The following is a 12614-nucleotide window of genomic DNA, read 5'->3' on the forward strand; positions in this document are numbered from 1 at the left end:
GTCACATCCCAGTCTTCTGTTGGATGACCGCTACCGTCCTGGAGCACCTGGTGAAGACAGACGAGACGGGACAGCTGCCCAAGAACATGACTGGGATGTACAGCTACTTCATTTGGATCCAGATAAAGAGGAAGAAGGAGAAGTTTGATGAAGAGACTGACAGGGAAGTTCTTCTGATGTTGAGCAGGCTCGCGTATGAACATCTGGAGAAAGGCAGCGTCATGTTCTACCAAGAAGACCTGGAAGAGTGCGGTCTTGATGTGAAAGACATCGCACTGTACTTAGGAGTGTGCACAGAGATCTTCAAAGAAGAGACTGTTCAATCCCAGAGAAAGGTCTACAGCTTTGTTCATCTGAGCATCCAGGAGTTCATGGCTGCAGTCTACCTGTTCCACTGTTTCACACAGAAGAACATGGAGGTAGTGAAGACATTCCTGGGAGTTGATGTCAGTTCCTTGGATGACTTCCTGCAGAGAGCCATGGAAAAATCCCTGAAGAGTAAGAATGGCCACCTAGACCTCTTTGTCCGCTTCCTTCATGGCCTCTCACTGGAGTCCAACCAGAGTCTGTTAGGAGGCCTGCTGGGTGAGACCGAGAACAGTCCAGAGAGCATGCAGAGAGCCATCAACAACCTGAAGGAGATTAAAAATGAGGATGGAAGTCTCTCTCCTGACAGATTTATCAACATCTTCCACTGTCTGATGGAGATGAACGACTACTCAGTACATCAGGAGATCCAACAGTACCTGATCTCAGGGGACAGATCGAAGACACAACTGTCTCCATCCCAGTGTTCAGCTCTGGCCTTCATGCTCATCACGTCAGAGAAGGTTCTGGATGAGTTTGACCTGGACAAATACTACACATCAGGATGGGGGAATTTCTGTCTGATCCCAGCTGTGAGGAACCACAGAAAGGCTCGGTTAGTAGTCATGTGAAAAGAAAACCTATTAGAATAGAATCAATCTACCGTCATGACAAATCATGGTTAACTTAAAATATCTAATATTAATCAGGTCTCAAATAGTGGTGTGTGTGTGTGTGTGTGTGTGTGTGTGTGTGTGTGTGTGTGTGTTTGTGTGTGTGTGTAAATTAGGCATGTAACGGTATGTAATTTTACATTACGGTATGGTATGTAGAACAATACCGTTGTATTGTTCCAAATGTAACTGAATTGAGTAAAATATTAAGTTATTATTATGAGTTTAAAAAACATATATAGTAAATTTATCAGAGGGTGTGTAAACTGTTCTACCATGGGTGGACGTCACTGCAATGCACTGTGATGTGAAGATAGCTTGTAGATCTGTCCTTTTGGACAACACTGTCGTACTACAGAGATTAGAATAATGTTCATTGTGATATGAAGATAGCTTGTACACTCGTTCTATTGAACAAGACACCATTGCATGTTTACACTAGATGGCATGCATCATTATGTTAGTTAATCTTACCTTCGCGTTAAAATTTACATTACACTTTAGTTAATTTCCTTGAACATGAACTTGATCTAATCTGTGTTGATAACCACTGATTATACATAATCTACTTTTACAGACTTGTTGGCTCTAAACTCCAAAAGCCAGAATATGAGATTGTGGCTTCAGCTCTCAGCTCTATGCCTTCACATCTAAAAGAACTGGACATCAGTTATAATGACATAACGGATGTATCCATGGACGTGCTCACTGCTGGATTGAAGAGTCCAAATTGTGAACTGGAGATACTGAGGTCAGATTATTCTTTTGATTAGTTCTGTTTTATCATGTTGTTTGATAGTAGAGTCTAGAGTGTGAATTAGGTTGACACCATGGTATCCCACACTGATTAGAATAATAATATGGTCAGAGTTTGTGTTGTCTAGTTTGCACTCTCGCATCACAATATGCTACGGTATAACTACACTATGTGATCACAGTGGCTGCTATGGAATAATCATTATCAATGCTACGGTACAGTAACTACAATATGTGATCCCTCATGGCTGCTAGGGAACTATCATTTCCTGTCAGTTAGCTTGCTGTTTCCAGTCAGTTAGTTACGGTACACTACAATCTGTGAACTAATAAGATTGCACTCTCAAGGAAGTGATGTAATAATGATGTATTATGTGTACTTTCTTAATTACTATATTTGTATACCCAGTAACTTAACCTGTCTGTCTGTCTGTCTGTCTGTCTGTCTGTTAGCTTCCTGTTTCATGTAGGTTATCTTCCTGTTTCCTGTCAGTTAGCTTCCTGTTGGAGGAAGATGATTTACTTCACATTATTCCCGCCTGCAACTCTTGGGGTCTTTACTCCAAAACTCTGATATTCAATCCATATATTTCATGTGTAATTACAGACTTGTTGGCTGTAGTATGACGCAGACAGGATTTGAAGTTCTGCTCTCAGCTCTCAGCTCTAATCTTCTCCATTTGAAAGAATTGGACCTCCGTTCCATCTGGATGCAGGAATCACAACTGCTCCAGCTCTGTGCAGTACTGAAGAGTCCACAGTGTAGACTGCAGATCCTGAGGTAAAGAATGGGTGTTCTCTTTGTGTGGATCTCTACTTGAACATCAACAGCAGTTTGTTAAATATGTATTTCTCTACAGGTTGTCAGGAGTCACAGAGGAAGGCTGTTCTTCTCTGGCTTCAGCTGTAACCTCCAACCCCTCCTCCCAGCTGAAACAGCTGGACTTGAACTTCAGCCACTTAGGAGACTCTGGTCAGAAAACACTGTCTGCTGCAGTGGAGACTGTCAAGTGAGTAGACTATAGACCAATTATTTGTTACAAACATTGGGACTGGGCGCACGGGTGACTGTTTCATGTAATCAATTCCCAACAGATCTCCAAACCTGTTGTTTTGGGGAGCGCTGGTTTCAGTCCATTCAACCTCCTCTTGTGTGTTGGCTAGTGAGGTGCACCCTAGGAGACATTTATACTTCATTGCGCAACAGTATTGTGCACAGAGAACAGCTGATATACAAGCTCACATCGCATTGCGGACGTGACTGTTGTGAGCATAGAGGTCTGCGTGCGCGACACCATCGCGGGACGAAGCATAACTTATACTTGATGGGCTGCAGGTGCGTGTGCAGCCATGGACAAACAGGCTCTGCTGCCGTGACCATGTGTTCTCATGACAGCAAAAAGGAGGTGTGGTTTTGAGGACAACTGTTTTGAATTGCTATTATTGTTCAAACACAACAGAAACCAAGGATTATATATTTCAAGGGCGAGAGATCACAATAAAAATCCTAATCATTCTTCCTTCACACTGGGAGAAAAACAGCATCTGTGTGCGCATGCTGGTGCTTATCAGTGTGACGTCGTCTGATAAGGACTGATCTATAAACTGTGTCCATGTTGGTTAGTGAGTAGACTATAGGACTGTGTCCATGTTGGTTAGTGAGTAGAATATAGGACTGTGTCCATGTTGGTTATTGAGTAGACTATAGGACTGTGTCCATGTTGGTTAGTGAGTAGACTATAGGACTGTGTCCATGTTGGTTAATGAGTAGACTACAGGACTGTGTCCATGTTGGTTAGTGAGTAGACTATAGGACTGTGTCCATGTTGGCTAGTGAGTATATAGGACTGTGTCCATGCTGGTTAATGAGTAGACTATAGGACTGTGTCCATGTTGGTTAGTGAGTAGACTATAGGTCTGTGTCCATGTTGGTTAGTGAGTAGACTATAGGACTGTGTCCATGTTGGTTAGTGAGTAGACTATAGGACTGTGTCCATGTTGGTTAGTGAGTATATAGGACTGTGTCTATGTTGGTTAGTGAGTAGACTATAGGACTGTGTCCATGTTGGTTAGTGAGTATATAGGACTGTGTCCATGTTGGTTAGTGAGTAGACTGCAGGACTGTGTCCATGTTGGTTAGTGAGTAGACTATAGGACTGTGTCCATGTTGGTTAGTGAGTAGACTATAGGACTGTGTCCATGTTGGTTAGTGAGTATATAGGACTGTGTCCATGTTGGTTAGTGAGTAGACTGCAGGACTGTGTCCATGTTGGTTAGTGAGTAGACTATAGGACTGTGTCCATGTTGGTTAGTGAGTAGACTATAGGACCGTGTCCATGTTGGTTAGTGAGTAGACTATAGGACTGTGTCCATGTTGGTTAGTGAGTAGACTATAGGACTGTGTCCATGTTGGTTAATGAGTAGACTATAGGACTGTGTCCATGTTGGTTAGTGAGTAGACTATAGGACCGTGTCCATGTTGGTTAGTGAGTAGACTATAGGACTGTGTCCATGTTGGTTAGTGAGTAGACTATAGGACTGTGTCCATGTTGGTTAGTGCAGTGTTTTGTTTAGAATTCCACCTGGTGACACCTGGTGCAACCTATACGTTGGATACTGTGTTCATGATTTGAAGCATTTTGTTCAAAGCAAGCCACTCCTGCAAACTATGGAAGCCAATCTTATCCAAATCTGAGAGATGCGTCTTAATCACAGTTCCAATGTGCGTCGTGTTTGGACAAAATCTGTGGGAGAATGATCAAAACATGTGTTTAGTAGCCTAAATAGTTGGTGCCGCTAAAACAGGCCGATATGAGACATTAAGCAGCGGAGGTTTTTACTTGATGCATTGTTGTTCTACTTCCTACAGTGTGAATCATGAAGGAGAACACTGGACTAAACCTCAACTCTTTACAAGATGTGAGTCTGTCTGTCTGTCTGTCTGTCTGTCTGTCTGTCTGTGTCACCATATAAAAGGACAGGTGTTTTCAATGAATCTATCATGGTTAAAATGGAGTTTGAAGCTACAATGGGTTTGTATAGGAAGGGTTTGGGGCAGCTAAATTAATATCAAATATCTAAATACTGAATCGAGCAGCTTAAAAACTGTCCGGTGTGTTCACATAAGTCTGAGCTGACGATAAAATGACCAAAGCTTTTTTTTTTAAAGTGGAATATCCCTTTAAGGTTCCAATTTTGGAGCTCTGGCTCATGGACTAAGAACCAAAAAGAACTGAAACGGTTCCCTCTGACAACAAACCGGTGGAAAAAGGGGTCTGAGTGTGTGTGTGTGTGTGTCGCTCAGTGCATGCCATGATGTTTTTAATGTTTACTGTGTTGTTTTCTCATCAGATTTCCAGTGTCTCACGCTGGACATAAACACAGCATACAGAGGATGCTCTCTGTCTGAGAACAACAGGAAGCTGACGCGGGCGGAACAGCCTCATTCATATCCTGATCATCCGGACAGGTTCGACAACGTGGCTCAGGTTCTGTGTGCAGAGAGTGTGGCCGGACGCTGGTATGGTGAGGTGGAGTGGAGTGGACGGGCTCGTATAGCACTGACTCGCAGTGCCATCGGTAGGAAAGGCCGGGACAGGGGCCTTCCATCCGAGGGTGTGCTCGGATGGAAGGACGTGGACAGTCTGCTCGGATGGAATGAGGTGTCCTGGAGTCTTTTCTGTAGTGATGGCCACCATGGCGACATGTACTCTGTCGTACACAATAGTAAGGTCACGAACCTTCCTATCCGTGCCTCTGGCTCCAACCGAGTAGCAGTGTTTCTGGACTGTCCCGCTGGCACTCTGTCCTTCTACAGAGTGTTAGAGGACACTCTGACGCACCTGTACACGTTCCAGAACACATTCACTGAACCTCTCTATGCCGGCTTTGGGATTTACCCTGACTCCTCTGTGTCTCTGTGTGAGGACATACGGGCTGTGAGGACAGACAGACAGACTGTGAGGACAGACAGACAGGCTGTGAGCACTGACGGTGTGTTGAAAGACGAACAGTGTGTTGTATCATAATTTAATAATCAGGTGTGGTGGGGGGGTGTTTACAGATGACAGTGAAGTGACAATTTAATGATTTTTCTTTTTCCTTTTTAATACCTCAAAGAAAGAGGCAAATTGTGAAAAATGCCGATCTACAAGCTCACAATGCCATATTGCAACAATATAATATATGGAATGTGTGGAAGCGAGTCAAACTAAATGTAATGCCTCAACTCAATTCCAAGTGCCTGTCAGGATGGATAGCACATTTAAACATGAATATTGGATAGTTTAATTGATAATGGAAAAATGAACATTTACTCCAATGAAGGGTTTTGAAAATCATTGTATTTTACCTATAAAATGTAATTTCACATTTATGTTGAACCTTTCATGTATGTTTACTCATATCTTCAATAAAATGTAACCAGTGCTGTTGTATTTACCAAAGTTACATTAATGAATACAATACTGTTTATAAAAAATAAAAAATAAAGTAAATTTGTGCAGTAAGGGTCAGTCACTTTCTGTACTGAGATCACACACACACACACACACACACACACACACACACACACACACACACACACACACACACACACACACACACACACACACACACACACACACACACACACACACACACACACACACACACACACACACACAGTCGTCCATTTGCAATGAATCCATAAGTCGGTTGGAACCCCAAATGATTGATAGAATACAAATGTCAATAGATTGTTACTATTGGGTATGCTAAATAACATACTAAAACATTTGGAAAATCTAAGTTCTGGAAAGGCATCATTCTGTGTAAGGTACACTTGCCTCAATGTCATCTTCGATGTCAAATCACTCCGAGCCCATGCATGGACTAATAGCCCTTGGTCTCGGAGTGACTTTTGACTTTTTTTCAAATCCTCAAAAATGATGACCGTGCGCTATAGCATGCCGTCCGAGACCATGGACTATTCTCTATATTCAGACCGCAGCCATCTTGCCAGCAAGGTGATACCTAGGTGACACTTCCCATAGAGAGCCCATTCTCTATGGTTTTTTATTCTTATTCAAATCCTCATAAATTATGAAAAACGAGGATTTGAAAAAATTATGTTTTTGTACATCTCGTACAGTTTCTCCAGTGAGATCAGCCTGAGAGTCATATGGTTTTCTGTAACTGTACCTGCCGAAACACGGGACTGAACCAGGGACCTTTGCGAAAAATGTCCCAGCCTGCCTGCATCTATGCGTATTTATAAGCTTATCATGTAAATCATGACATGTAATAAACCTAGTGCATTCAACAAAAACATATAAATAAACATAATTCTCCAATCATTGTCAATGGCATTTAATGTTTGCGTTAGGAACATATGACGTAAATTATCAATTCATTGTCAATGGGAATTTAATGTTTTAATGTCTACACTAAAGCTGAATATAGAAGGGGCTAGCGCCCCTAAACAAATAATCCTCACACTCCACGTGGAGTTTTACAAACTTCTAAGTTCTTCGCTTGAGAAATGAAAGCATTTTCCCTTCTAGCAGGTGTTGGAAATATGAGTCATTATCAAAGCAACCACTAGATGGTGGTATAAGGCTTTGAATGAAAAACATTGTATTCTTCAGGCTCATCATCATCTGTGTTTATGTTTTAAATACAGGATTGTGTGGTCAAGTGATAACTACATGATTAAACATGAAAACATCAACGTTTATGGAAAGCCGTCCTGAAGTGTACAGTATGTTACACCTTTCTTTCAAAGTCTGTCTCTTTTTGAGTTGATTTCAATTTTCTACAGCATTTTGCATCATCTTTGTGATAGTCTGATTTACAGTACTTTGTTTGCTTTTAATGTTTTCATCACGTTCACCTGTTCATGTCCTTTTTGTAAACTTGAAAATATCAATAAACAGACTGTCTTTGATGCTGAATTAGATGTCCAGTCAGAACCACCACGACCCACGCCTATCTCAAAGTCAATCACTATGGCATGTTCAAGAGGCTATAGCCTAACTGCAGGGCGTATCACACATTATGGTCAAAACATATTGTTCTGCCTGCTGAGCAAAACATACGGGAATGACAAATAGTGCAAATAGTTGACAATAGCCGATAATGTTTACAGATAAAGCTTAGGTCTGGGTAATATATGAACAGTGGGTGATGTTTTATATTGAACTTTTTTTTGGGCAGTGGCCTACACAGCTGGCGTGGTTGAGTTTTATAGTTGGAAGAATGCCTGCAGCTATTTTACCGTTTGTTTGCACATATGCTTTCCATTTAGATGTGTCTAGGGTCTGATAGAATACCAATTGAAATAGTGCCAATTGATGGATATGTTGTTAGACTATTCACGCGCGCGCACGGACGCCCGCTTGATGCATGATACTGGCATGATACTGACATGATACTGACCATGATACTGGCCATGATACTGACCATGATACTGACCATGATACTGACATGATACTGACATGATACTGACATGTTACTGACCATGATACTGACATGATACTGACCATGATACTGACATGATACTGACCACGACATGCTCATGATATTGACATGATTCTGACCATGATACTGACATGTTACTGACCATGATACTGACATGATACTGACCATGATACTGACATGATACTGACCACGACATGCTCATGATATTGACATGATTCTGACCATGATACTGACATGTTACTGACCATGATACTGACATGATACTGACCATGATACTGACATGATACTGACCACGACATGCTCATGATATTGACATGATTCTGACCATGATACTGCCCATGGTACTGACCATGATACTGACCATTATACTGACATGATACTGACATGATACTGGCCATGATACTGACCATGATACTGACCATGATACTGACATGATACAGAAACAAACAATGTATAAACAACAACAAGCATTGCAGTACAATATAATACTGATACAACAGGGCTAAAAAGAGATCACAGAGTCAGTGAGACTGGACTGTGGCCTGAATAGAAACATGATTAATGCTCGGCTGTCTAAATACAGTCTTTTGTATTTGTAATAATGGTCCATAGCTGCAGCAGCGCAGCAGGAAGCGCACCGCACCGGAGGACACATAATGGAAGTTCCTGTCTCCGAGTTATTGTGAATAATGGGAGAACCGCAAAGGGGCAATTCCTACTCCCGATATTCGCCTCGCCCTGTCGCCCTACTACTAGCAGGAAGGAGTAATAGGGGGCCTGCAGCAGTGTTGTTTTTGTTGACTAAAACTAAGACGAGAAATGTCTGTCGACTACCTTTTTTCACTGACGAAAACTAAATGGGAACTAAATGAAAACTAATCTATTATGACTAAAACTAAGACTTGTAAATATAATGACAATTTCATCAACAGATAGAAACTAGACTAAAATGTTAGGAAGGGACTAGTGGTCAAAATAGCCGATATATTGCGTTGTGAGCTTGTATATTTTATAGTGTATTTATATAGTGTATCAGCCTGATGGCCTCAACAAGTCTAATATCTCCCCCAGTCCATAGACAGTGATGTGGTTAAGATATTGGACTTTCACGTGGGAGACCTGAGCTCGAACCCTGGGCGTTACATGTGCATGGGGCTCATGAGAACTCGGGGAATATATATATATATATATATATAAAAAACTCCTATATTGACTTAACATCAGTTTTTAAGAGTCTGTACTGTACAAGTGGTCCTGGGAAGTGGACCGGGGGCCTCTTTCGGGACACTGTCTACTGTAAGCTGTAAAACGCAGCATGCAGCGACTGCTGCCTTCATGACAAATAAAGAGCTAACGTTTTAAGTGTACATGCATGGGAACCGAGGGGCCCTCTCCTCAGTTCTTGACCCTGATACATGGTTATATGGGTGCCCACCCGAGAAGGGCATCTCTAGGATATAGAACTATAACGGACAGATTGTGAAAAATAATGTCCCATGTATCCTTTGTGTATTGCACCGGATGGGGAGTTTGATAGTGAAGACTTTGATCGTGTTGATTATTAAACACTTTAAACCCCAATCATGGGTTACCTGACCTAATTGATATAGACCCCCCCCCCCCCCCCCCCCTCAAACAAGTTACCCGAGTTGTGTTTTATCTGTTTTATTCGCCGATTGTGATATCTTTTAAGAAATACAAGGTTTTCAGCGGACACTCTGTGATACGTCACCCGTTTGGATCACGCGACCGGAAGAACAAATGTTTTAATCCAAAATGAGTTAATAGCACAGGCAGACTCTTCACATACTAGAGCATGTCTGAAATAAGTGTCAGAGCTGAAATCGATATGTAAATATGAAATAAATGCTTAAACATGTAGCTAGGTGTAATGTTAGAGACCACAGAAGTGAACCTTTCGAGCCTGTTTTCTCAACTCGCTGGTTTCTGCAAGAAGGCCATATCTCCAAAACTGGTGGGTCAAACTGAACAACCAATATGTCAATTTGAAGCTATGATTCCCTGCTTTCATGATGACATAAAAAAATTATTCAAAGAAATCCAATGGCAGTCCCTCAAAAAATCTGGTCACAAATATAACTCTAATAACGCTTTTCAGGGCTTCTCGAGGCACAATGCATATGGGGGGAGTCATGGCAGCCTCCATGTCGCTCTGTTCACCGTTATTGTTGTCGATCGGGACCGTTGAGAATATTTTTCAAAACTATGACAAGCGATGGCACTATTTTAAGGCGGACTTTCATGAAATGGAGATATGTTAATGACCGGGTAGCCTCGGAAACCTCAAGCCTCACCACACAGAGGTTCAGTTTCGTTAAATTGCGATTGAAGCCACCAAAGGCCAAAGACACACAGTACCGGTCTACCAAACATTTCTAGTGACTAGTGCATTTTCATCGTCAAGACGGTTCTATTCACTCACGTTCTATGCTCCAGGGTGGACACATACTGAGATGGAATGGAGAATGTCTGTTTCTGTTCTCACGTCCCAGGAATATAGATAATGTTTTACTGAAAGCCCATAACTATGAAATGCTTCATGGAACGAGAGAATAACCATTTAAGGACTAAAGCTCTTTGAAAGATGAATGGTCGTCTGACAGACAACATATTCTCAAATGTTTTTTTTGTGGCTTTTGCCATTTATTTTATATTTTTTTTATGGAGGGACAGACAGTAGGCTGACAGGAAATGGGGAGAGAGATGGGGGGAAGACATGCAGTAAAGGCCGTCGGGATCGGGAGTCGAACCCGCGGCACACTGCCAGACTGGATTGCCAGCCATATTAACATGGGCATTCTGTTTCCATGGCTGATATTTCGAAATTACTCTTTTATAATTATGAGGGATATGATTCCCCAACAAGTACTTCCTGGGGCAATTGTAGAGTCACTAGATAAAGAAACACTAGTGATTATGCACACAGTGCGATCACTGATGTGATCTTTTCTTTTTCTTGTATTACTGTGCAAAGTGTGCATTTGCCATAGGTTTACTGGTGTGTTTAATTTCTGTCGCCACCAGATTGTCCATTTAACAATGAAGTTAACTCTCTGGAGAAGAGGGAGTAGGGATTTAGCTTTTTTCCCCCACCCTGATGAAGACCTCCCAAGGTAGAAAATAGAAACATGTTGGCAGTTGCCTTTTAATTATTATTTTTTCTTTACTATGTTTTCTTTTTCTCAAACAGGGAAAAACCCAACTATTTTTGTCCGAATACCTTCACTGATTATGTGGCAACTTTTTTGGGGTGACTAAATTAGTGATTTCACATTTCAGTAGATGACAATATTGTTCACTTCACTTGGCTACAACTGGACGTTCTTGAATGTTTGTTCAATGGCAGGGGGGAACCCTATTACAAAGGATGAACAATATAACTATGGATCCAATGCCAATTGGTCTAAGCTGCTAAAGCCGCCCATGGAATACCCTACAAATAAAGTCATATTCAATTATTTCTATTTGCCTCTAATTCTATCCTAAAACGTGCTATTTCCTATTTGACCATCATCTATCTATACCATGGTCCATGGGTTTAACAGGTGGTCCGTGGACCACTGGTGGTCCGTGAAGGTATTGCATGTGGTCCCTGATCATGCATTTAGTAATGTAGAAAAGGGAAGATTTGTATTTTAATTTATTGTATTGGAGATAGGATCCGACAGGAAGCACGCACATCTCAATAAATTCTGCAGGTGCTGGTCAAAAATATACGTACAATGAAAAAGGAAGGGATGTCCGCACAAGATTCTTTATTTGTTACAATAAAATATTTTTTGTAACAAATAAAGAATCTTCCTGGGAGCTACAATTCAGTGTGCGGACATCCCTTCCTTTTTTAATTTATTGTATTGACCACAAGTTGAGAAACAATGCAGTAAATGACATATGATGACGCAATCGATGTCAGTTACTGGGAAGTCGGGCGTCAACTGTACCGGATTGCCTGGTTGAGTCACCATGATAAGGAAATGTGCCCATAATTAATTGCATGTGTCTGCTCGCTCATACATACAGTAAGTTACAATGAACAGCAACATGATTTTAATATGGAAGGTTAATTTCCCCCCCACACCACGCCCATATCCCCCCTCCCAACACAACAGTGGTCCCCAGGTTGATTGTTTGATTTGATTGTATGCTTTGATTGTATGATTTGAAAATCGTACGATTTTTGAAAATCGTACGATGTGATTGTACGATGTGAAGCGGCCTGTTCTAGTGCAACCATTAGGCCGATATTAAACATATATGAGGTTCTTCCTTGGCCTGCTGGCAGGATATGTGCAAAGATCAGCCCAACAGTTCTGAAAATTAGCTGCACACAGACCCTGTCAATGAGGGTTGAGTGTATGGATTGCTCTAGACTATTCTAACCTTACCTGGGTGCACAGG

General features: G+C 41.6%; 1 protein-coding gene across 1 annotated transcript in view; it reads left to right on the forward strand.

Annotated features, from left to right (window-relative positions):
* Positions 1 to 12614, forward strand: part of LOC306916747 (uncharacterized protein) — a 43993-nt gene that overhangs the window by 8712 nt on the left and 22667 nt on the right. Inside the window, exons 7-12 of the mRNA XM_079494763.1 lie at positions 1 to 922; positions 1558 to 1731; positions 2344 to 2517; positions 2597 to 2746; positions 4606 to 4655; positions 5088 to 5755. The exon at positions 1 to 922 is cut by the window's left edge and continues 852 nt beyond it. Of these exons, the coding sequence (XP_079350889.1) occupies positions 1 to 922; positions 1558 to 1731; positions 2344 to 2517; positions 2597 to 2746; positions 4606 to 4655; positions 5088 to 5755 (2138 nt within the window). The remainder of the gene's footprint in view (positions 923 to 1557; positions 1732 to 2343; positions 2518 to 2596; positions 2747 to 4605; positions 4656 to 5087; positions 5756 to 12614) is intronic.

This window comes from Electrona antarctica, assembly GCF_951216825.1.
Source record: "Electrona antarctica genome assembly, chromosome: 23".
In the NCBI taxonomy this organism is placed as follows: Eukaryota; Metazoa; Chordata; class Actinopteri; order Myctophiformes; family Myctophidae; genus Electrona; species Electrona antarctica.